Source organism: Cynocephalus volans, chromosome 1, assembly GCF_027409185.1.
Source record: "Cynocephalus volans isolate mCynVol1 chromosome 1, mCynVol1.pri, whole genome shotgun sequence".
Classification (NCBI taxonomy): Eukaryota; Metazoa; Chordata; class Mammalia; order Dermoptera; family Cynocephalidae; genus Cynocephalus; species Cynocephalus volans.
This window is the reverse complement of record NC_084460.1, coordinates 145,619,183-145,646,670: the sequence shown is the minus strand read 5'-3', so window position 1 is coordinate 145,646,670 and position 27,488 is coordinate 145,619,183. Positions and strand designations below refer to the sequence as shown.

At 33.2% G+C, this 27,488-nt stretch overlaps 1 protein-coding gene across 1 annotated transcript; it reads left to right on the top strand.

Annotated features, from left to right (window-relative positions):
- Window positions 1–27,326, top strand: ARL6 (ADP ribosylation factor like GTPase 6). Its single transcript, XM_063112700.1, has 8 exons — window positions 1–155; window positions 3,298–3,447; window positions 6,998–7,059; window positions 7,454–7,522; window positions 11,275–11,369; window positions 18,058–18,187; window positions 21,889–21,944; window positions 26,997–27,326. Exons 2-8 carry the CDS (start codon window positions 3,325–3,327, stop codon window positions 27,020–27,022), a joined length of 561 nt encoding a protein of 186 aa, XP_062968770.1. The 5' UTR covers window positions 1–155; window positions 3,298–3,324; the 3' UTR covers window positions 27,023–27,326.
- The last annotated feature ends 162 nt before the right edge of the window (window positions 27,327–27,488 follow it).

The following is a 27,488-nucleotide window of genomic DNA, read 5'->3' as shown; positions in this document are numbered from 1 at the left end:
GCTCTGCCTCGGATGCTCTGGTTGCGGCAGAGGCTGCCGGTTCCCCCGACTGGTAGAGAGTGCTTTGCTCCGGACCGGGAATTCTAACTCTGGGGACTCAGAGAAGAAGGCTGAGGGGGCCCCGCACCAGATCCCCATCCCAGAGACGGATACGAGTGAGTGCGTCCATTCCTCTTCCTCACCAGCTCCTGGGCCCTCTGTACTAACCTCAAAAACCAGATATCTCCCCATCCCCAATTTTTGTGGCCACCCGCCCACCTCCGTCAGTTTTAGAATAACTCTGCCACGTTTATTGGTTATTTGGGTAATAGTTTCTAATGTGGGAGAGGTGGGAAAAAAGTGGGTTTATGCGGTAAGTACTAGGGACCCTAGAACACGTGTTAAACCGGCTTAGGCGAATTTATTGTTGTTGTTTTGTTGGTCGGTTTTAACACTGCCCAACTTGAGCCTTTTTATTTGTTGTGTGGAAAGTGTAATTGAAATTTCATCATCAAAAACTGAAAGCCAAATAAGAATGCTTATTTGGGCTAGTAAGGGTATGCAACAATTCACTCAATGTGATTACATGTTTACAAAGTACCTTTCATGGTGTTTTCTCCCTCCCTCCCTCTCCCTCCCTCTCCCTCCCTCTCCCTCCCTCTCCCTCCCTCTCCCTCCCTCTCCCTCCCTCTCCCTCCCTCCCTTTCCCTCCCTCTCCCTCCCTCTCTCTCTCTCTCTCTCTCCCCCTCTCCCTCTCTCCCTCTCTCTCTCTCTCTCTCTCTCCCCCTCTCTCCCTCTCTCTCTCTCTCTCTCTCTCTCTCCCTCCCTCCCCCTCTCCCTCCCTCCCTCCCTCCTCCCTCCCCCTTTCCCTCTCTCCCCCTCTCCCTCTCCCTCAGAAATTTGGATTCAACAGTTGATTTCCAGGGGGCAACCAGGATTCTCCAGGTGTAGAATCATGGCTACAGGAGTAGGAAGTTACAGAAAGCTTTAATTGTATCTCTTACTGTGCACTTGGGAAATGGTACATAAATGTTGGGTGGCTTTGTTATCTTTCATTTTCTTCATTTAGTCATACAGAAAGTAAACTTATAGGAGGAAAATTATAATTGCTAAAAAATAGAAGTGCATATGAGTTTATATGAGTTATTTATAAAAGCAACTTCAATGAACACGATTACATCTTTTAGAAAAACTGGCTTCTCTTTTAAATTGTATGTCCCAAAATATTTCAGTAACATGTATTGGTTGTTTGATAATCCATGGAAAAGGGATGGAAAGTCACACTATAAGGTACTATGAAAAATGAATATTCAAGAATTAGGCTTTTGACAATCAATGCTTTATAGTAGATGCCCAGAGGGGAAAGATGTGAGAAGTGGTTATATTTTTTGAAATATATTCAATATTGTATGGAAAATGGAAAACGAGATACAAGCATTTATATCAATGTATTCAGTGTAATAAATAAAATGAGTAATATTATACTTACTTTAAATTAAGATGGTCTGTGTGCGTAGTTTCATGGTATCAGAAGGTTCATTTAAAGTACATTCAACAAATGCTGATCCTTAAACTGTGCTTTAAAGGAATGGATTGAGATTTAAATCTCTAATATGAGGAGAAAAGTTGATTCAAGTAACACAAAAGGAAGTACCTGAGGTCAAACCCATCGCATGAGTAAGATCAATGTGGCTATGTTATAGTCCCCACCTTTGGGTGGGGCCCTGAACCTTCTCTTTTCTGCACATCATTGAAATTCAGTTTTGAAATTTCTATCTATAATGAAATCCCAAGGGGTCTAAGCAAAATGTGAGCTATGCAGCCTTCTTTCAGATGCAGTTGTCTTAGGAGCCTCTTACTGGTTAAGCTGCTGCAGCCTCACATCCTTCGAAGTACAGCTTTGCCTGGATCGGTATGGAATAAAAAATACTGAAGGAGCTGTAAGATGACAGGCTTATGGAACCTTAGGTGGAGATGAGAATAAATTAATTAAATAAAATTAATACTTAACTTTGAAAATGAATATTCGGAGAGTAATGGTAAATATTTGATACGCAGGTGTATTGTACCAGTTCCTGCAACAGTTGAGGGATGGCAAAATAGTTCTCTCTTTTCTGGCCACATATTAGTGTTTTTAGAAGTGATGGCCAAAGTGTTTGAAAAACTTTTGAAAACTTTTGTTTGGAGACTTCAAGTGAAAATCTAACAGTACCTTAGATGGGCATGAACAGCCATAAAGTTACCGTGGCAGCAGCAGTTTTATTTGATTTCAAAGTACTTTTTGGATTGCTGATGAAGGGGTTTTTTTTGTTTTTTTTTTAAGTTTGCATTAGAAAAAAGAGGATTTTTCCCCCTAAGAATTGATACAGTTGAACAAACAAATGAACACTTTGTGGACAAGTTAACAAAGAAACTTTTACAGTATTTGAGAAAAATAAATAAAAATCTAAGATTGGTATTTACTTTCTTATTCTATACTAGTATGATGGTTGAAGTTCTTTTAAAATAACACTTAGTAGGATGTTTCAGTTAACTTAAAGTTATAGTTAAGAAAACAGTTGTTTTGTTAGGTTCAATAAAATTGTGTCTGTGTGTGTGTTTATACATAATCTTCTTCCCAAATGGATTTGTGGTGACTTACAAAGATGTTTGTAAGAGCTAACGGGAAGTAAGGATAAATATATCAGAATTCTTTCTTCCTACTGATAGAAGACCCTACCCAAACTGGAAGTAACCAAGCAAGCCAACAAAAACCGTGAATTTAGCTGTTTAATAACTTTATATTATTGCGAACTATAACAGTGAGGTTGGCTTCAGGTAAAGATTTAGCCAGTGGCTCAAATGATACAGCCAAAATTTCAGTTTTTCTCTGCTTTTCTCGTCTGCCTTCTACTTTTAAAGCTTCAGCATTAGACTCTAAGTGGACTCCACTGCCCTTACATTGTTCCATATTTCCTAGAAAGGCTGCAGCCTAATTCGTAGATACTTTCAAGTATCAAAATTGGCATACTACACATACTACTGAGGCTTACCACACTTTCTTCTTAAATATTATAAATTACAGTGAGAAATGTAGTTATTTCAAAGGTGGTATTCTGTGTTGCCAGGGGTTATAAACTGTCAATCTGCATTTCAGTTAAGGCTCCTTTCTGATAATCAGCTTACACTCTGCAAAGCTATGTTGACATGGTTTTCACAATGTCTTTATGTTTCTTTAAATTATTAAAATTTTTATACACATACTAATATTCTCCATACTTAAGGTTCCTTTGGGTAATATATCATGTTTTGTTTTATTTTGTTTTTTCTTACGTGCAGCTGGTTTGTAAATATTTGAATCATATTATGGGATTGCTAGACAGACTTTCAGGCTTGCTTGGCTTAAAGAAGAAGGAGGTTCATGTTTTGTGCCTTGGGCTGGATAATAGTGGCAAAACAACAATCATTAACAAACTGAAACCTTCAAATGTAAGTATTTCTGTTAGATACTTTTTTTTGCTACTAGAGAAAGTTAGTATGTGGAATTATTTTGTTTGACGTTAAACTTCATTTAATCATGTAGTGAAATCCTGTTAACCTTGAACTACCTTAAAGTTATAAATAAGTCAGCCATAATTTGCAGTGTATATTTTATGTAGTGTATAGGTAAATATTTATTATTAAACTGGAATATTCTTTTAAAATGTTTTTTTTTCCCCAAAAAGATGTTCACAAGTTTGCTGAGTTTACTTTCAGGTTGCATTACCTTCTTTTTAGTTTTCTCTTTACAGGAGTAAAACAAAGGGAAAGGTGAATAATTTTTGTAGGTTCTATGGATAACTAGATAGTTTTTCCCAAAAGTGTGGTATTTATATCAATAGTAGTAAGCAAGATGATTTTAAGCAATAAGTGTATGAACATATTATTTTAGTAACTGAAAAATATATAAAGCTAGCACATTCAACACATGATGCATAAGTTATATTTAGGTTCTGCTACATATGAAGAAAACTCTCATAACTGTGCTTTCTGAATTTCCGGTACCACTTCCTGAGCCAGAGAAATTTTTCTCATCAGAAAAATTGACCTTCAGGTCCTGAGAGCAGAGGAATTTGCTTCGCCTTTTTTTTTTTTTTTTTAAACTTGGTGATAATAGCCAAGGGGCCACTTTAAATGGTACTTCTTAAAAGCTCCCAAACCTCTGTCATGTAAAGGTATAACTCTCTTCCTTCCTGCTTTGAGCCCAAGGAGAGTCTCTTATGAGCTTATATCCACTATAAGAGCTTTAATTTTTTTTATTTTTTATTTTTTTTTTTGACTGGGAAGGGGATCGTAACCCTTGGCTTGGTGTTGTCGGCACCACGCTCAGCCAGCGAGCGCACCGGCCATCCCTATATAGGATCCGAACCCGCGGCCTCGGCACTAACAGCACCACACTCACCCGAGTGAGCCACAGTTCGGCCCTAGAGCTTTATTTGTCATGAATTAATTACAGAAATCTCCAATGCTCTGTTGGGAAACACCTTGAAAATAATTGCACATCTCATTTTCTAGTAAAGTCTAATTTTTTGTGTGTGAATAAAATTTCTAGATAACTAGATATTTCCTGGACCCAAAGTGGTTTTTAATATTAAACTGTCCTAATGTTTATTGCTTATCTGCTGAGGTTGCAGGCATTTTCTAAATTGATGAATAAGGAGAAAAGGAGGACGTTTTAACCTTATCACTCTTTTCAAGAGTCTAGTCTCAGCTGGCTTGTTTTTAGAGATACACTCTATATACCTTTCTTTTAAAAATTCCAATCTTCCGTCCCTCTTCCCAGTATACATGCTCTCATTCTATCACATCATTCAGTTTTATATCCTTATTATATAAAACAGTCTGAAATTATCATGCGTATGCAGTTGATAACTTACTTATTGAATTTCTCCCCATTATTATAGAATATAGATCTTGTCGTGTTGAGCACTGAATCCAAAATACCTAGGCTTGGCACTCGAATATATTTTTCAATGAATGGATTGATATATGAGTTTTTTACTTTTATTTATGGCCAGGGGATTATGATTGATGGCACCAAGGATATTATTTTTAGCAGACTTAACGAAACCTACCAAATAAGGTCTCTCTCACAAATCTTGTCCTATTCTTTTTGATGTTGGTCTATCCCTGGACTGTCTCAGATGATCTGTTCCACTTAGGTAATATTTCCTATACTCTTTGCTTGCTTTATACTGTTCCTTGTCCAATGTAGAGAATAACCAACCAAATGTACTTCTTTCTGGAGAAAGCAGAGGGAGATTAATGTTGGAGACTATCTTTTGGAATACTTTGAAGGAAATGAGTTCCACTTGACTCTGGAAGCACTAGCTCTCATAGTTTTGTCTGTCCTGATTAATTTGTGGTGTTTCTATTTTGTAATTGTTTTCCACTAGAACTTTAGAAGTGAGGGGAAGAAAAGAAAGTTTATGAATTTTATTCCTACAAGTTAAATAGGAGGGCTTCTCTAGAAATAGAGTTTATGAAGAAGGTAGGTGAAGGTGGAGAGGCTAGGCGAATGTTCTAATTACAGTTCAGTGAAGACGAGGTTACTATTTTGCTGTATATTTTCTTTAAGCTTAAAAGCTTTTTTGTTATTAGTATGTTTTTCCTCATAATAATAGCTGATGATTTTATCACATGATTGGTACATTGAAAACCCTTAAAATCAAAATGGTGGTTTTTTGGGGACAACAGCAATTAGGAAACTCTTTATTCCAAAGCTTGTTGTACAATGAAGGAACCCCAAGGTATGAGGCAGAAATCTTAGTAGCAGGAAATAAATTTTATCTAACATAAACAAAAAAGAAAAATGTTTTTTGGAAAATACTAGAGGAGCTCATGGGATGAATGGAATGAAAAGCTGGTTAAACAAACCTCAGAAAGGCAAAACCCTTGGCAGCTTGGGGTCAGGGGAGACAACAGCATTTTCACTAGCACATTACTATTAAGGTAACCAAGGTCCACTGACTTCTCAGCTTCTGTCTTTCAATTTGAGTTTAAATTTCCCGTAAGTAGTCTACCAGAGTGAACATAATGATGTGAGGCAAAAATTTTCCCTTTACTACTCCTGTTTTCACATAAAAGAAACAAGATGAACTAACTGAAGGGGAATTTTTTTTTTTTTAAGTTATGCTTGTGGCAGTGTAGAAAGAATTGGGGACAAGACTGAAGTCAGTGAGAGTATAATTGTAATAATAGCAGACACTTGTTGAGTATTTAATATGGACCTGACACTGCGTTGACTCTTTTGCATCCATTAACTCGTTTAATTCTCATGATAACTTTATGAGTTAAGGATAATAATAACATTTCATATTTGAGAAAACCAAAGCTTAGAGAAGTTAAGTAACTTGTAGCATAGTCAATTAGGAGCAATTAGGAGACTATTGTAGTCATTCAAAGCAAGGAATGATAGGGGCCTGAGCAAAGTTAGTGAGATAGAACCAATAAAGCTTAGGGAATGATTATATATGGAATGTAAAAAGGAGGTGCTGCCTTCCACCCTAATCACCTTTCTTTGCACTTTTCACTGTCCAAAATTATGTTCATTTGTTACTTAGTTGTTTATTGCTATTTACCTCCTCTTAGATTATAAGCTTCATGACAACAGGGACCATCTAGACTTGAGGGCAGTCCTGAACATATATAAACTAAATAAATATGAGTTGAAACATTAGAAAGTCTTACATGTGAACTCATTGTGACTTATAAAACCACTTACAAAAATGTTAAGTCCTTCATAACTTGTAGCAAGGCACAAAATGTGAATTAAGACATACATGTTATACAGATTCATAATTAGTAAACCTAATATTTCTATAAAGAGTTTACACTCAGTGATTCTATTCTAAAAACTATAGTTTTGTCAATTTGGTTTAATCCTGTCATCTCTTAGAGGAGGATTTTAGAAATGGAAAGTCTAGATGCTTTTTGTAACCTGAGGAAAAGTTCATCTTTGATAACTGCAAATTTCTAAACTTTGTCTTTTCTTTTAAAGGCTCAGTCTCAAGATGTAGTTCCAACAATAGGATTCAGCATAGAGAAATTCAGATCATCCAGGTAATCCATTTTATCCCTGTGAATAAGAATTTGTGGGTGAAAAATGATATTAGATCTAGCTAGTCATTCCTCCTACTCTTAGAAAAAGTAATTTGTTGTTTGAGAAGATTGTATTTATTAACATATGGTATTTGTACCACTACCTACTCTGTTTTATTTTTAAATAAACTCTGATAACCTCACTAGCAAAGAAAACATCTTTTTTTCTATATTATTCATTGCAAATCATGTTTACATTAAAAAATTCATTTTTTGGAACTCTTACCTGAAAATTGGCCCACATTGAATATTGTATATCAAGCATAATTTCTTTGATTAAAAACAATAAAAAATTTTAAGTAAATGTTATACTTTAAGTTAGTAGCTTATAATGTGATCATGCTTTTTTTGGTAGTTTGTCTTTTACAGTATTTGACATGTCAGGTCAAGGAAGATACAGAAATCTCTGGGAACACTATTATAAGTAAGTATGTTTGTGAATGGTGCTTAACTAGATGTTTATATTTTAAAAATAAATAGTGATTAGAAATCCAAATGATGATATGGATTAGGTTGTCGTGTTTATTTTCCATATAATGTAAGCATATTTTCTAATTAAAATATATAATCATAGTTCACATTGTTTCTCAAATGCTTCAGGTCCTTCATGACCTTGGGCCTTTGCATGTGTTGTTCTCTCTGTTCTTAATGCCCTCTTCTACTCTACTTTCCTTCAGTTTAAGGATAATATATTTATGCTTTAAGAACCAGCTCAAAAATCACCTCCTCTGAAGTTTTAGTGTTTTGTCCAGTTTTTCTGTCCCCAGTTTTCACCATTCACAAGTCTGTAATCATACATTATGTCTTGAAGTCCTATGCTGTAGCTGCCTCCCTAATGAGATTGTGAAATACTCAAGGGAAGGAATTATTTTTTAGTCAAATTATTTCTTCAGGTCCTAGTACTATGCTTAGCATACAGATCAGTAAATATTATTGACTAAATAATATTTACTAAATAAAATCACAGTATTGTCTTAGCAGTTAATACATTTGTTCTATAAGAAATTGTAAACAAGATATTTTTCAGCATATGTAAATCAAGTGCTCACTAATTACTTTGGATTAACAGCTGTATTCTACCTTCGCAAGACTTGCCTGTACTATTAAAATAAATTTATTGTCTTCTAATATCGCTAGGATTCCTTCATTTAAGAGCAGTGTAACTCACTTTTGGCGTCTGAAACTAACAACAACGTCCCTTGACTAAACTTCCTTTTGTCGTTACAAACTCCTACCTCGATATGGTACATGATGACTACAAGATCAGATTTAGATTTTGATTTATTAACTCTTCCCTACTAGTATGAGAACAAACATTATATTCCTGGGATATGAATTAAAGATTTATTTCAGATATTCTTTTCAGTGAATACTTTTAATAGGTTGAAGTCCTATTTAAATCATATAGATCCAGGGGACCCCTGAGGTAGAAAGGAGAGTGCTTTAGATTTAAGGGTCAGTTTAGAAAAAGAGAAGTGGCATGTTTGCAGTATTGTGCATTAAATTCCATGGGGAAATGTTGGATTTTTTTTTTTTTTTATTTAGGAAACCTGAGTTTTCAGTATAGAATTTTTTTATTCCTCCTCCAATTAGTTGATTTTTCTATAGCTACTTTTTAAAAAATACATTTATTTTTAATAACACAGAACAAAAATACATAGAAAGTAATACTTTAAAACAAGGAAACTTTACAGATTTTAAGTCAGGTTTTTTTCAAAATCTTTTTGGAAGAATTGATGAATTCAAGAATATTGTGGTTAAATTGTAAATTGGTGAATATAATTACTGCTGAGAAGTCTACAATAACAGTAAATTTATTTCCTCTATCTGTATACTTTTCTAATTAAGGAAAAAAAATACGTTTTAATCTATTAGGCTACAAAGTCAAAAAAGATTAATAAAGTCTATTGTTGTCAAAATGAGCCATTCCTATGAGTAAGAATTAATATAATTTTCAAAGTAATTTATCAATATCTGTCAAAATGAAAAATGTTCATACTCTCCAGGAAGCATTTTTACTTTTAGAAAAGTATCCTGTTACTAGGACTAGTGAGCAAAGATATACATAAAAGAATGTGTGTTAGCGTTGTTGGTAATAACATTTTTTTGTAACTCAAATAAAGAAAAATATTATTCTTAATATAAATATGTGATTAGTATACATATATATAGAGAGAAGAAAATTGTTAGTGGAATATGCACCAAACTATAAATAGTGTTTTTTTTGAAATAGTAGGATTCTAAGGGAAGTTTACTTTCTAATTTATATGATTCTGTAATGTTAAAAATTATGTATTTTTTGCATATTATTTTTATAGTATAAAAAAGTAATAACGTACAAAATGTGAGGAGTACATATTTGTTAAAGTTTTGAAAGTATAGGAAAGACTATTTTAAAAATCATTTCCCATAAAACTTAGTACTCATAAATTCATCATTATTAATCTTCTTGGTATATTTCTGCTTTTTTGAAATAGGTATACTTTACATAATTAAAGAGAAAGTAGCCATCTAAATAATGTACCATGTATAATTTTTGTATCCTGCTTTTTTCAGTTAACATTTTCTGAAATGATCAAATAAAGAAAAACATGCAATGAATATAAAATATAACTCTAATGACTGCCTAATATTTTTTCATACAGCTGTGCCAAAATTTGCTTATTTCTTTACTTCTGGATATGAAGACTGTTCTCAGTTTTTGAAGATTATAAACAGCCCTTTGGTTAACATTATTTTGTGTAAATCTTAGCCATATTTCACATTTCCTAAAAATGAATCCCAGAAATAAAATTGCTGGCTCAAAGTGATTGAACATTTTTAAGCTTGTGATAGATTTTTCAATTTGTACGCGTTTCTGTATCCATTAGTAAAGTATGGCTATGATAAATCTGCATTATTTTTTAAGTGATAGGATAGGAGAAAGTGGAATTTAAAAAGTTTGTTTACTTTATATTCATTTTATCACTAATGATGTTGAAGTTTAGAAGCTTTACTGATGACTGGAATAAGTGATTTACAAAAAATGTATAGATGTCCAATAAATATGTGAAAAGATATCACATCTTATTAGCAATTAACGATATAGAAAGCAAAATAATGTGCTATTAGAATGACAACGTTTGAAACGTAACAGCCAGTGCTGGCAAGGGAGTGAGAAAAATACTGGTAGTCACATAAATTGATAAAGCATTTCTGGAGGATAATTTGGCACTGTTTATCTAAAACTTCATGTATGTAATCCTAGAAATTTTATTCTTAAGAACAATTTTAAAACATCAAGAAATTTTTAAAAATATATAAGGGGATGTGTATCTCAAGGATTTTCATAATAATGAAAATTGGAAAAACCTAAGAGTCCAGCAGCAAAAAATTTGACCCAGTATTTGGTGACACATTCATGCAATGGAATACTTTGTAACCATTAAAAGAAAGGTGCAGAGAATCAGTGATTTTTGAAATGCTGAATCCTTAAGTTAATTAAGGGGCTGGCTTTCAGATTAAAAAAAAATAAATAGAATAAAATAAAAGCTATTTGTAAATATTTCAGGAGACTTTTAAATATATTTATGTATAATTGTTTGTCTACTTCATCTTAATGCCAAATGTATTTCTCACTAATGTTTATGATAAAAAATATTTGAGAAACACTAATGTAGAGATTTAATGTTTCATATAAAAGTAATATAAAACATACTGCAAAAAAAAAATGTCAAGGAAACTGACATATAATCAGAAAGTCAAGGTGTAAATAGCAGGATCCCATTTTAAATAGAGGTGTAGATATTATATGTAAATGTACACAAGGAAAAGTGTCACTTGATTTACAATAATGATTGTATCTGTGTAACAGGGTTATGGTTTTTTAACTCTTTTCCTCATCTCATATTGTAATTTTTAAAACAAAAAAAAAGACAATTTTTAAAAATTACAAAATAGCAAGTCATTAAATATTATCATCGAAATGAAAAGAAATTTTACATGAAATACAACTGTGGTTAATGTATTAATCAGTCATATAAACTAATAAGAAACAACCCCAAAACCTCTAATGATAAATGGACATAGGACATGAAGAGATAATACAAGTACATAGGTTAGGAAATGCAAATGGATAATAAACATAGAAAAATTTGTAAGTGTAGCTTTAATTTTCTCTTTCATTCTTTTATACAGAGAAGGACAAGCCATTATTTTTGTCATTGATAGTAGTGACAAATTAAGAATGGTTGTGGCCAAAGAAGAACTTGATACTCTTTTGAGTCATCCAGGTATGTGTGTTTATCTTTTAGTCTGTGATATCTGTGCTTTGGAGTCTATTTATATGTGATGTTTTGTTCTTTGGTGTATTAGTCTATTTTCTGTTGCTATAATACAAAACCTGAAACTGGGTAATTTATAAAGAAATGTAATTTAATTCTTATGGGTCCAGAGTCTCAAAAGTCAACAGTCCAGGTGTTACATCTGGAGAGGGTTGAAACTCTCTACAGAGTCCTGTGGTGACCGTGGTATCACATGGTGAGTATGGCGTGAGCAAGAAAGCTAACTTTCTCACTTGCTCTCCTTATAAAGCCATCAGAACCACTCCCTGATAAACTGTTAAACCATTTACAATTAACCCTTTAATGGATTAATCCATTCATGACGGCATGGCCCTCAAGATCCAATAACCTCTTTAAGGCCCCACCTTTTAAATACCATAATCAGATTTTTCATCCTCTTAACACTGTTACAGTGGGGATCAAGTTTCCAACACATGAACTTTTGGGAGCACATTGAACCCATAGCATTTTATATCTACAAAAAGTGTTGCTTACAGTATGTAATTGCTTCTTATTTAAAATTTTTGAATTTTAAAACATTAGTTATGCACAATTTATAATATCCTACATCACCGTATTTTTTTTTATTTCAAAGTTTTTGAAATATTTTTTGTCTCTAACCTTTATTTCCTCAAAAATAAAATTGACCTTTTTTTCTGATTACATAAATAATATCTGCCAATAGCAAAAACAATTCAGACCAAAAAAAGAATCAGGAAGAAAATGAAAATCTGTGTATTTCAACAGCCATTATAATTATTTTGGTTGCTGTCTTTTCACCCATTTCTGCATGTGTATCTGACTGAGTGTGTGTGTTTACTTTCCCTTCTAATTTCTTCATTGACCGATTGGTTATTCAGTAGCATGTTGTTTAATTTCCATGTATTTGTAAAGTTCTTGAATTTTCTCCTGTCACTGATTTCTAGTTTTATACCACCATGGTCAGAAAAAATAATTGCTATGATTTCAATATTCTTTATATCTGTTAAGTTTGTTTTGTGGTCTAACATATGATCAGCCCTGGAGAATGTTCCATGTGTAGTTGAGAAGAATATGTGTGTATTCAGCAGCTGTTGGATGATATGTTCTGTAAATGTCAGTTAGGTCCATTTGAATACAGTTTCAGTACAGTGTGTCTTTGTTGATTTTCTGTCTGGATGATCTGTCTGTCTATTGTTGAGAGTAGGGCATTTAAGTACCCTACTATTATTGTATTTTAGTGGATCTCCTTTAGATCTAATAATATTTGCTTTATATGTCTAGGTGCTCCAATGTTGGATGCACATATATTTACAATTGTTACATCCTCTTGCTGAATTGATCCATTTATCATTATATGATGACCTTCTTTGTCTCTCTTTGCAGTCTTTGACTTAAAGTCTGCTTTACCTGATATATCAGCTCTCTTGGTTTCCATTTGCATGGAACAACTTTTTCCATCCCTTCAGTTTCATTCTGTGTGTGTCCTTGCAAGTGAACTGTGTCTCTTGTAGGCAGCATATAGTTGGATATTGTTTTTTAATTCATTCAGCCATTCTTTGTCTTTTAATTGGAAAATTTAATACATTTATATTCAGTATGATTATTGATAGGTAAGAATTTACTACTACCATTGTGTTCATTGTTTTCTAGTTCTGTAGATCTTTCCTTCCTTTCTTTGTGTTTTACTGTCTTCCCTTGTGACTAAATGATTTTCTCTAATGGTGTGTTTTGATGCCTTGACTTTTAGTTTTAGTGTATCTATTATAGGTTTTTGCTTTCTGGTTACCATGAGTCTTACAGAATACATCACAGTTTATTTCAGGCTGATATCAGCTTCACTCTGCTAAAAAAAAAACTCTGAACTTTAATTCTGCTCCCTTACCCCATTTTGAATTTTGATGTCACAGATGACATTTTTTTATATTGCATATCCCTTAACATATCATTGTAGTTATTATTTTTAAGTGTTTTGTCATTTAATCTTCATATGAAGGATGTAATGTGATTGACACACAATCATTACATTTTTAGGGTATTCTAAATTTGGCTATTTACTTACTTCTACCAATGAGTTTTATACTTTCAGATGTTTTTGTGCTACTTATTAGTGTTCCCCCCCCCCCCTTTTTTTTTCAGTTTAGAAAATTTCCTCTAGCATTATTTTTAAAGCCAGGTCTGGTGTTGATGAACTTGTTCAGCTTTTGTTTGTCTGGAAAAGTCTTTATCTCTCTTTTATTTCTGAAGGACAGGTTTACTGTGTATAGTACTCTTTGTTGCTGTTTTTTGTTTTTTTGGGTTTTTTTCCTTCATTCTTTAAATATATCATCCCACTTTCTCCTAGTCTGCAGAGTTTCTGCTGAGAAATTCACTGAAAGCTGTATTGTGGCTTCAGTGAACGTGAAAAGTTTCTTTTCTCTTGCTGCTTTCATCATTCCTTCTTGGCCTCTGATTTTTAATGATTTGATTGCTGTGTGCCTTAGGGAATTCTCTTTGTGTTGAATTTAATCCATGACTTCTGAGCTTTCTGTACCTGGATGTTGTTGTCTTTCCCCACATTTGTGAAATTTTCAGCTATTATTTTCTTAAATGAGCTTTCTAGGGCTTTTTCTCTCTCAACTCCTTAGGGAATTTCTGTTATACAAATGTTAGTTTACTTAATGATGCCCCATAATTCTTGTAGTCCTTTATTTTTTTTAATCTTTTTTCTTTTTACTCCTGTGATTGGATATATGTCTTGTCTTTGAGTTCACTGATTCTTTCCTCTGTTTGTTCAAGTCTGCTGTTGAAGCTTTCTATTTAGTTTTTCAGTTCAGTTGTTACATTCTTTATTTCTAGGATTTCTATTTGTTGTTTTTATTGTTTCTATTTCTTTGTCAAATTTCTTATTTTGTTCATGTTATTTTTTCCAAATATAATTTGATTTTCCATTTGTATTTTCTTGTAATTCCCTGATCTTCTTGAAGAGGATTATTCTGAATTCTTTGTCATTTCATAAGCCTTTATTATTCTGGGTCTATTTGTGGACCTTTATTGGTTTCTTTTGATGGTCTCATATTTCCTTGATTTTTCACAATTCTTGTGTCTTTATATTGATGTCTGTTCATTTCAGGAGATGCCCAGCTTTTTGGCTTTTGAAGGTAATCTTTGATAGTGTTAGACCTTTATTATTTAATATCAGAACTTAACCACTGGCCTCCAGTTACTTCCCATTCTAGGACTACTTATACTGAGCACTAGAACTTAATTGCTGCACTGGAACTAAATCACTGACCTGCACTTGTTTCCCCATCTAGGGAAAACTTAACTCAAGCACTGGAACTTAAGTGCTGTACAAGAACTAAATCACTGATCTGCCCTTGTTTTCCGGTGTGGAGAAGAGTTAATGTGATCACTGGAATATAATCACCAAACTTTTAATTGCTTTCTGGGAAAGACTCAATAAGAGCCCATGATATGTGTGGGAAACCTAGCCCGGAACTCGAGCCTGGATGACCTGCAGACTAAGCCCCCTGTAGCATGATGGCACTGGCCTGTCTTCTCAGTATGGCACCCCTACCAATGAGAACACAGAGCAGCCACCAAGATCCACATGTCAGTCACTGCAATCCATGCCCCTGCTCTTTGTGTCCAATGGACCCCAAGTGGGTCAGCCCTACTGGCACTCCCAGTGCTTCTCTTGGAATGGGACCTAAGCAGGCTTCCCTGAGAGTTTCCCAGAATGGTGGGGAGATTGATCATCCACCTCCATTTCCCTCCTCCCACCTCAGAAACTGTGTGTCCATGAGTGGCATTATGCCAGAGGAGGGGCTGGTGCAGTCTACAATGACCATTCCTCTTATTAGTCGCAGCTTTTCTCTGTTCTGTGGACCAAGGGGGTTTATCTGCTTCTCCCTCAAGTTCTGGTAGATTCTGGGTGGTATTCTTGTTTAAGAATAACTACTGGTTGGACTGCCAGTAACCTTTTGTTCTGCCATCTTATTAACATCACTCTTTTGTGTGTGCATTTAATCATATAATTTCTTAACATATTTATTGTTTTAATTATTTTAAAACAGATTTTTTTGTTGTTGTTTTTAATCTCCACTACCAGCTCCCCACCCCCTTTTAGGATACTAGTATTTTGATATTTTTTCTTTCATACTTTTATGTATACCCTATGATATGTGTATGCATACATCTCTATATACCAAAGATAATCTATAGAGTTGAGGGCTATGTGGACTGTCATTATTACTTACGAAAATAGGGTCATGTTCTTTACACTCTTTCTTGTATTACTATTCTCAATGAACAGTACATGAGGGAAATACTTCCAAGTAAAATTGCATATGATTATGTAGTTATTGTTTTTAATGGTGCCTAATATGCTATACTATGAGTATACTACAGTTTATTCAATCATTCACTTATTCGTGGATATTCTCCCTCCATCCCACTACAAACAATGCTCCAGTAAGTATTGTGGAATTATACATTTCTATTCTTACTCATGTCAAGGAAAATTTTTAAGTAGTCTTCATGCTAGGACTTTTGCAAAAGGATGGTGGCTTAAAAGACCTGTGGGTTTGTTAGAAATGGAATAGAAATAGCATGGGGCTTTCTAACAAATCTTCTGGCATTACCACAATATATTTGGTATTTTTATTGGGCAATCTCAAGCTTATTCAAATTTTGGAGAAAGAAATGATCCAGAATGTACCTTTTATGTGACTTTTTCACTTTAAAAACTTCTCAGTCTCCTATCTTGGTTGAGAATGTGTTTTCTTTGTGTTAATCTTTCCACTTTGTCCCAAAAAGTGTTGGAATGTCTGTCAATAAAATGAAATAGTTCCTACAAAATATGCTTCAAATACAAACCGAACCTTGGTTTCCTCAACTGAAGCCTTGTCCCTATGTCTTTATGTACTAACTTTTATTTTATGGGATATATTCTTAAGGGAGGGATTTCTCAGCTGAAGTGTTTATGAAGTATTTTTAAAAACTGAAGGCCATAAAAATTCTTTGAATAGCAAAATGCACCATGAACAGTCAAAGGCAAATGACAGATAAGGGAAAATATGTGCAACTCATGTCATTGTTCCAGGGCTTATTACCTTACTAGTTGTGTTTGTACAAATCATTAAGAAAAGCTTAATGGTACAAAGCTGTGCTATATACCCTAAGTGAATGTGTATATTATGTGCATGTATTGAAACAACACCCCGTACCCCACAAATATATACAAATAAGTGTTTTAAAATGTTTAAAACAATAGAACACACCTACCCAGCATTTCTACTCCCAGATATTCACCCTGAGGAAATTAAAAATGTATTCATTTAAAAAAAGAAAATGAGGAAAGGATATGACAAGATCATTCAACAAAGAAAAGTAAATTTAGACATTTTTTGAATATGTTGGTCTTTCTCAAAGAAATGCAAGTAAACACATTGTGATCATTCCTTTTACCTATCACCTTTCATGTGGAAAAGATCAAAAAGTTTGATAACACTCTTTTGAGTAGGAGAGTAGAAACATTCATTCTAATATATGTTGAAAGTGTAAATTGATACAGTTCTTAAGGAAAGATAATTTGGTAATCTCTTTCTATCAAAATAGCAATTTACATGTCCTTTGACCCAGCAATTCTACTTCTCATATTTATCCTGTGAACATATTGGCCCATGTACAAAATTACCTATGTACAAGCTTATTCATTTCAGCATTGTCCATAATGTAATTGTGCCAAATATGTCTCAGTTGGGTACTGGTTAAATAAATTACAATGCATAGTACTAAAAGGAGAAATATCCCAGAACTGTTCAAATAATGAAGAATCTTCTCTATATGTACTGATATGTGACCATCTCCATTTATGTAATTAAATGAAAAGTTAAAGGTATAAAATAATGAGATTGGTCTGCTCCTATTTGTAATATACATAAATTTTGTTTGCAAATTCATAAACTATTTCTACAAAGATGCGAAGACATTGATGATGTATGTTGCCATTTCTACAGAGAGCAATTAGATGGCCTGGGACAAAGGTAGGATTACTATGTATCATTTGTGTCTTCTGAATTTTGAACTATTAAAGTGTGTTATCTATTCAAAACAATAAAAAATGTTTCCAAAATTGTAACAAGGTAAAAATATCTTATTAAAATATCTAGCTAGTGACTTATAATATTGTTACTAAAAGCTGAAATCAGGATCCAGTTTCTTTTACTTCTACTTGAGGTTTGCCTTCTTTCTGTTCACTTTAAAAATGAAGTGAAATATTTGACCCTTTTGTGTGGGTACTTCTCTGTAACTGCTTGTGGAATCCCCAACTTCTACCTCACCCATCTTTGGTTTTAAAGCTTCTAACTAGAGGGCAGGAAGATGTATTTTTCTTTTTTTCTTTTTTTGGTGGCTGGCCTGTATGTAGATACAAATCCTTGACCCTGGTGTTAAAACATCACGCTCTAACCAACTGAGCTACCCCAAAAGGTGTATTTTTTAAATTTTCTTATTGTTTAAATACATGCCTGACAATATGTGTCTTTACTGTTTATGTATATATGATATAGAAAGAAGTGATTAGAAAACAATTTAGTAGATTTCAATTTTAGGGATTTGGGGCCAAGTCAATATAAAGCTGGAAGTGTGATGATAGTGTTATTTTCTTTTTTAGATATTAAACACCGTCGAATTCCAATCTTATTCTTCGCAAACAAAATGGATCTTAGAGATGCAGTTACATCTGTAAAAGTGTCCCAATTGTTGTGTCTAGAGAACATCAAGGATAAACCGTGGCATATTTGGTAAAGTTTTATATTTACTTTTCATTTGTCTTTCTGAAGAATTTCCAAGCTTAAGGGTTTTTTCCCTGACCTCATTTTATATGTGACCTATCATGATAAAATGTAAGGTAAGAATTTTGTATTATAGAATTGTGGCATTGCAGGTATTCATGAATATATTACTGTTAAAACCTTTTCAGATCTTTTTGGAGATAGAAAAAACATAAACAACTTCTGTATTAGAATAACTTAAACTACTTACTAACCCAACTTCAACCAAAGTGATTTCCTTGCACATGAAACCAGCCAAGCACAATCCTATATCAGGGCACTTGCACTTGTCTCTCCCCTTGTCTGAATCATTCTCCAAAATAATTTTCCTGGCTTGGTACTGTACTTCCTTCAGAACAGACACTATTACCATGTGACTTCCTTTTTTTTTTTTTCTTTGATTTTATAGTCTGCCTTCCTACATTAGTGTGTTAGCTCCCTAAGAGCTGGGATTTTGTCAGTTTTATTCACTTCTATAACCCCTGCAATAGGGATAGTACCTGGTATGTAACAGATACATAATAAATAGTTCTTAAAATGAATAAATAGAAATGGATTTTATTTAGACGTACTAATAAGGTTGAACTCATAAATAATTCGTGTCTAAAATTCTTATGCATTATTTAGAAAACAGTTTTTTACTAATATATTTAACTCCAATGTACCTTTCTTCCAAAATAGTCCAACAAGGATAACCAGAGATCATCTATTAGATAGTATTTTCATGCCTACCACAACCTTATTAAGCTCTCTTCTACCCACCCACTCACCCACTTACTGATCCCTGCTACAAGATGTCCTTCTTTTGCCAGAGTTTTCCCCTTTTTATTTGAAAGTAACTATGGGGAAAGGTTGGACACAGAAGCAGAGTAATCCACTACCTCTAGAAAGGAACTAGAATGTGAAGCAAGGAGACAGTAGAGCTCACAAAAGAACCTTAAGACCTAGCTTTGGTGCTGACAGGGTAATAGTCTAGAATAGAGCTTGAGAAAGCCCTTGAAGTTTCCCAGTACTTGAGGCCTCCAGCACATCTACTCAGGAGTGAAACACTGCATATCTCAAATAAAGCTTCCTTACTCTGGGCTGAGAAGAAAGGTCAGCGTTTACAAAATGATTCTTGAGTTGGAATTTGAAGCCCTATGGTATTTGGTTGGTAAAGAGAGTTGGAATTCTGGATGAAGAAACATCTTGAGATAGAACCTTTGTATTTCTCTAAATTATACCTGAATTGATTACTTCTAAAGTAGGATAATTTTTACTTTGTGCATCATATTAAGTATTGTTACTACTTTGATAGAAAGAACAACATTCAAAACCCTAAGGCTCATTAGTAGAAGACCTTGTTTCTACTTAGAATAATTAGCAGTTGAATTTTAACAGATTTATTTACTCAATTGTGACATCTCAGTATTGCTCTGTGAAGAAAAAAGTAATATTCTGATGCTACTAGGATGTGTAGAATGTTATATTGCCAGTTTCTGTATTTTCTGTTTCACTTATAGAAGAATGCCAAGTATTTCTTTTAAACTTGTCTATAATTTTGACTTCTCCTTAGTTCAAACTGGACATCTCTTCACTAAATTTAAATTAGTGTTTTATCTGTTAAGTTTGTGTTCCTTATTTTTTGCAATTTTTTTAAAGCAATATAAAATTGAAAACATTTTTGTCTTTTCCATTTTTAGATATACAGGCATTGTTCCTTGATAGAGATAAAATATTGCCTGCTCTTTGCCTTAGGTACAAGTAAATTTACTGGGCAATAAATAAAGAAAAGAACATAGAGAAATATAGTCTGGAGAATTAAAGGAGAAATTTTGTGGTTTATTTTTCACCATTGTACTAAACATGTAGTCAACTCTGATTTTCAGGGTCTGATTGTGTTATTCTTTATGTGTGTTCTTTGACACAATCTTTGGCATGATTATATGTGTATTTACTTATTTACAATCTTTGGGAGATACAGATAATAAGTAAATGAAAGTTTAAACTGTCAGCTGGGAAGATGAAAAAAACAAAGTAGGATAATATGAGAAAAAGATAAGGAGAGTTGCTTTTTCTGTGAGACCTAAGTGAAGTTGGGGAGCAATTCATGTGAAAGTTAGGAGGAATAGCTGTCCAGATAGAAAGGCCAGCAAGAAAAAGGCTCTTCTTGGATGAGAATGTGCCTGGTGTGTTGCAGGAATAGCAAGAAGTGTAGGCTGGCTGGAACAGAGAAATCTAGGGGAAAATTGTAGGAGATAAGGCCGCTGAGAATATCTAGGGGCCATATCACACAGGGCCTTGTAGAACATGGTGAAGACTTTGTCTTTTATTCTAGTTACAGGTCTTATGGTTTATTAAAGGGAAAATGTAGAATTCAAACATTTGGGACTTGTTAGGAAAACATGCAGGTTTTTTATCAGAGTAGTGACATCTCCACCAGAGGGGAAGGAGATCTGTACGTTGGGTAGAGATTACTTATTTGGGACTATAGGTTTGTGATAAAATCAATACCTTGATCTTTCTTGATTCAACTATTTCAATGACTGATGTTTTGCTAATACTGTGGATAATCAGTAATTTGCTTTGAATAATTACACATCTCATGGTGTTTGTTTCTGCTTCCTATTTTAAAATAATTCTGTGATAAGCTGTATTCTTAGTATAATAAGTAATTCCTTGGCAGTAATTTTTCTTTTGATTAGAATCAGATTAATTATTTTAGGTACTTTACTACGTTTTAAAGTCATGCTTCAGCACGCTAAAAGGAACTGTAATCATTCAGAAAATCTAACTATATATGTTAATTGCTACTATATAATCATTTTTAAAAGAAATAATTAGATCAGTAACATGTTATGAGAAACTATCAGTCCGTGTCTTTGAAAAGGATTATTTGATACTCTAACAATTCTTTGCATTTTTTTACTTTTAGTTTATATAACTTAACTATGATTATATATAATATTTCACAATAAAATTTGTTTATTCTCAAATAAACAAATGGAATGGAAGGACAATGAAAGGACCGTGTTTTAGGTGTTTTATGTACATACCTTAAATATTTAATTCTCACAATAACCATATGAGGTCAATGATAATATTCCTCCATTTTACAGGTGCTAAAACTGAAGACAGAAGAGTTAAATAACCTAGCTAGTTTGCTGCAGCTATTAAATATAAAACTATGGCTGAAATTTACTGGGTTTTGTTTTATCTATCATCTTACCAAAGCTATAATTATAGGTTTATACACTATATATCAAATTCCCTTTCAAATAAAGTTACTTTATACTATGGCTATACTACAATCTAAGTGAAGCATTTCTAATAAATAAATGCTAGTGAACCATTGGGGCTGGGCAGAGTAGGACAGTGGGCTCTACAAATTTTTCCACCACTGGGAGGATAACTCAAAGTATGTTTTGTTAATGTCAATCTAAGTACTATTCCAAGAATAATTGCTTTTTAGTTATATATTTTTTGAAATGACTATACAAATTTGAGTAATCTCATGTCTTGCTCGTGAGCACTCAGAATTATATTTCCTATTTATATTCAATTTCAGTGCTTAACCAGTTTTGCTCAGAGATGTGTTACTAGAATGTATTAATTTGCCATATGGCAAAATTGTTATCCTTTATTCTCATGATGTAATGAAACGGATCTGTTTCTTTTGGATTTTATTTCAGTGCTAGTGATGCCATAAAAGGAGAAGGATTGCAAGAAGGTGTAGACTGGCTTCAAGGTACATCACAAAATATTGAGCACATTCAGTGTTTGTTTCCTTTCCATTCATATTTTTATTTCCCTTTTTACATTTCATTTTTATTTTTTCATTTCCTTTTTTTTCTCTTGTTTTTATTCATTTCTGCTGTCAGAAAAAGCACTACAGTAAGTATCCAATGCTTTGCTCCATTTACTTCTATTACATTTTTATAAAGGATTTATCTAAATAAAGTATTTGCACCTTTACAGTCAATATATATGACATATTAGAAAGTAATTTTATTTATATATTTATTTATTTGGCAGCTGGCCAGCCAGTGTGGGGTAGAAAGTACTTTTAATTTGTGGCAACAAATTTCTGTAAGATCTCGTAATAGAAGCACATCTGAAGTTTGGGATACATGTTAGGTCTTACTATTAATAGCTAAAAAAAAGTCTGAATGGCATGTATTTTTTAAGAATTATGCTGTACTCTACGTATAGCTTCATTTGTACATGGCATATATATGCAATTTATAATACTCATTTAGTATTATAAATACTGGTATTCTATTGATGTTTTGTATATTTGCAGATATGTTTGTTATTCATCAAAATAGTTATCATAATTTGGTAGAGGCTTACTACAGCAGAAAATAAATTAAGGTGCATCATTTTCCCTAAGATTACATTGTCCGCTAGACACAGCAATGGCTTGAAGCATGCAAAGAAATAGAGTTGAATGAAACCAAGCTCTATAGGTTCTTATTTCAGGATCTTGATGGTCAGGCCAAAAATTCCCAACTGTGAGCAGAAAACTGATTATTCCTATTGGGAATCTCCCTGCCCTGAACAACGATGAATGATATATATTCTTCTACACTAACCTTATAATGCCAGTTATATGTGATTTTTTTTCTCTTTTGAATGTTGGAAACAGTAGCAGGAATATAGCATAGATTGTGGTGGTTCTAAGAGTAGCCTGCCTGCTCATATATAAAAAGGCATAATATTTCTTTGGTTCAATGTACTAAATGTACATTTCATAAATATTTATATGTGTTATTGGTAAAATATGGTGTTTTAGGTAACTGCACAGACTATTGTATTTCCATTTCTTTTGTATTTATGAAGTCATGACATTTACCATTAAGCTGCAGAGAACATTCTAGTCAAATTTTACAATTAAGTGAAATTTAATGGAAAACCTCAAGAGGTTCTCAGAAGAACTACTAGGGATTTTTCTGTGAACCTGTGAATCAGCCTTGTTTCGTAGACTATGGTAAAGAAGTGGTCAAGGTTATGAGATTGTAGTCTCACCAGAAACAGGTTACAGAGGAACATTCCACAGAAAATACCAGAAGCATATTTTCAGTCCCGATTCCTTTACAAGTGCTTACCATTGCTCACAGTAAAGATATAGCATGGATAGAAACCCTGCTATCACTCAAATAAAGTCATTCAAAGCACAGTACTTACTGAATATAGGTTGATAATCATCTAGATTTTAAATTGTAGCTCTTGTGTCACCTTTTTTTCTTCTGTTTTTATTTTGTCTGCAGCAATTTTGTTACGAGACACTAGGTGGCAGTAACAATCCAACATCACATTACCAATTGTCAACTCTGGTCTTGCTACCTAATTTTTGTTTCTTTTGTCTCTTACCTCTCAAGTTTTTGTTAAGGAGAACACACTGTTGGCAATATTTTTGTGTCCTTTTGTTGCCATATTCCCTTATGTACCCTTCAAAACAGTCCTCTGCAAGTCAAGTGGTATTATCACTATTATATATAGGCAGCATGGAATACTAGCAAAAAAAGAGTTCGGGCTTTTGAATCCAGCAGATTTATTCCACTACTTATTAATAACATGTCTGCCTATTACCTAACATCTCTTATTATCTTGTGAAGACAATTTTCATTTGTAAAATTTAAAAATAAAATGTCATAAATTGTACAGGTTAAATTTAGATACTATATGTATAAGAAAACATTCAATAAATGTTAAATTTACCCCTTTAATATTACCCTTTTGCCTTACCATATAACAGAGGAGGAAACTAATATGGGTTAAAAAATGTATCAGTTTGGTTTAGAGTAGGAAATCCTTTGTTCATATTTCCTGTGTAATAGTAAATATATTACATTTTGATGTTACCAAATGTCTCTCTGGACTGGAAAGGAGTTAACCTATTTTGCAAAATAAGCAGCAGTAAATATAAGAGACTAGTCTGTACCTATAACTGTTAATTTGTTAGCCATGAAAGATATTCTGAACTTATATCTCTTTATTTTGCTTCCAGAATTCTGAAATTTCCTAGCATGATAAACAAGAAGGTCTTTGGTTCAATTTGGACCAATTTAATCATTATTTTCAGTTTAAGGTTGGAAAGTTTTTGATGAAATATTAAATGACACATTAAATGCTATGATTCTATTCTCTTTTGGAAAGATTTTCAGTAATTGTGAATATATAACAACCCAAAGACAAGAACTCTTAAATAGATTATGAAGTATTTTTTTATACCTCCAGAGAATATACAGAAACTATTGCAGAGCTATAAGTTCTCTAGCTCTGAAACTGTCAAATGAAATATTTTTAAAAAGAAATCTCCCCAAATAACAAAAGTTATTCATTTTATCACTTTATCTACATAAAAAAATTAATAATGCTTCCCGATTAGATCTTTATAAACTATGCATATGGGTATTCAAATGAAAGGCAAAGGATTAAACACACACATTTACTTTCTTTGCCTCCCCAAATCGCACTAACAGTAAAAGGACATTTAAAAAAAAAAATTAACCTACATGGGCAAAAAGAATAGAAATAGCGAAAATGGAAACCAGATTTTGGAATCTGGATATCTGATTAATGATGAATAACTTAACACACTTGAGAAAGTTGAATCCTAAGCAAGCACTGGGGAGAGCTGGAAAGCAGCCTTATTTACATTGCAGATCCCCTCAAAGGCTCAGAAATTGGTGGAAATTGGAAATAAGGACAAAGGTGGGGCTGAAAAGAGAAGACAGTTATACATTCTTCCTTCAAAAGAAAATTGAAGGTATATTCTCTGCAAATAGAATGTCTTTGGACTGGAAAACACCAGGTGCTAGTGTGTGGTAGTGCTGAACTGAAAATGAGGAGTAACTGAAAGTTTCATACTCAATGTTGTAACCCTCCTCTGCCTTCTCCTACTTTTCCCAGAAAACACTAGCAGTAAGCAGTAGATAGGAAGAGTCATCTTTGAGGAATCAGACCAGCCTAAGATTAAAAACCTAAAGGTATTAATAATGGAGATTCCCAAGGAAAAGGTTTAGTCAGACACACTATAATGAAGACCACATTTGACAATCTCTCACACATTTCCAAGTTTCAATTAGCTTTTTAGTGTTCACTCATGCATATGAGAAGATGGCAAAGGAACAACAGACATTTGAGGATGAAAACAGTAAGAAAAGTTTACAGGAAGTATAATTTATGTAGGAAGAACATTGCAAGAATCTGTTAGAGAGTATCCTCAAAGAGATAAGAGAAGGTGTTACTTTCATGAGTAACACCAGGATACTACTTGAAAAGGAACAAAGAACAAAAAAATGAGTTCTTGGAAAATAAGAATAGAATAGTAGAAATGAAAAATTTAATAAAAAGAAGGTAAAACAGAGGCACTCTCCCAGAAAGTAGAGCAAAAATACAAAGACAGAAAATTGGAAAGAAAAGAAAATAAGGTCATGTTTAGGAGGCTCAATATCCAAATAATAGGAAATTCAGAAAGAGAGAACAGAAAATAGAGGGTAAAAATCATCAAACAGTATTTTCCAGAACTGAATTATGAGTTTTCAGTTGAAGGGTCTCTTGAGAGCTCATTGCAGTGGATGAAAATATTTCCACACCAAGGTGCACCATTATTAAATTCAACACTAAAGAATGAAAGATTCTACAAGCTTCCTGAGAAAAAAAATGAGAGATTTTATAAAGAATCAGGAAACAGAATAACATCAGATTTCTCAACAGCAAGGACTTGGAAGCTCCAGGATAATTGGGCAATGTCTGGAAAAGCCTAAGGAGAAAATAATGGAATTATATTCTCAGGCAATATCAATATATATGACATAGACTAAAGACATCTTCAGCTGTGTAATGTCTGAAGAATTTACTTTCTCTGCCTTTTGCTAAGGTTGCTACTGAGACTGAGAAGAGTCCTCATCATAAACAATGCAGTAGATCAAGAAGAGAAAAAATGAGGGTCATGAAACATGAAAACTGGTAGAAGAGAGCAGGGGAAGGAAACCCCACAGTGTTAATGGAGATCTTAGGATGATAATGAAAGGAGATCTCAAAAGAGAGTAACTGTGGCAGCATATAGAGAACAAGTGGTCTAGATTGGAGAATTTTGTAAGACTCCAGGGGACAGTTGTTCAAAAAGACGAAATTGATGGACTATGAATGTGCTTCATGATCAGTTTTAAACTGTGGGAGTAGTGGGATTGAATTAGTGTATAGTACGTAAAAAAACTAAATAGATGGGTTGGGTGGGGGTGGAGGGACAATTATTAATTCCAGGGAAGACAAAATGTAGTAGAGGAAAGGAAAAGTAACCAGTGTATACCACCTATCTCAGCTGCAGATTACACTTACACAGTCATATTAATAATGACTACATTACTATGTTAGGAGAGTGGGGGTATTAGGAGTATTATAAGGGTTGCAGGGCAGCAGTGTGGGAGTGTCAGAGAGCTGAAGCCTCATATTACATTGAAGGAACTGATATTTCAGGAAGTAGTAATAATAGTATACTATTTAGACATATATAAGTAATGATCTAAAAGGGAGCTGGAAGTAGTTGACTCTGAAAGGGGATAAGGGAAATGAAGCAAGGGACGGCTATTTTTCACACAACCTTTGTAGAACTAGTTAATTATTTTAACTATGTGCATGTACAGCTTTGATAAAAATAAAAACTATGGTATGAATTATGCTTTTAAAAAAACATATTCATAGGATTCTACCATACTGTGTAGATTTGTCTTGGATTACTTTAGAAAATAGATTCTGCCCTGTAGAGACTGATTATTTTTGTTTTTGTTATCAGATCAGATCCAGGCTGTGAAGACATGAAAAGATAGTATTTGGAAACCTCAGCAATTTCTAATTCAAGGAATACATCTAAGGCAAATTGAATACTTTAAATTTTTAAAAATATATTTGTACATCTAAGAATACTTTATAATCTTCTGCTTGCATTTATGGACTCTGAATGAACTTTTTAAGAACATAGGACTTCAGATATGCTTATCTGGTTATTATATGAAAACTATGTTTACCCTCAAAAGGGCTCCCTAGAATTATCAACTTATTGGTAGGTGTCTACATTTGATTATAATTAGAATGTTTAAAAGTCAGAGTTATAAGCCATCTCAATATCCCATCATGATTGATATCTTTAATGTACTTTATTTTTTAAATTGTCTTTTTAAAAATTGAGTTTATGGTATGACTTTGAAGTATGAATTGTGCTTGTGAAAAAGAACTTTATTTATAAAGGACCTGGGTAAATATATATTAAATTTTACTATGTGTCACT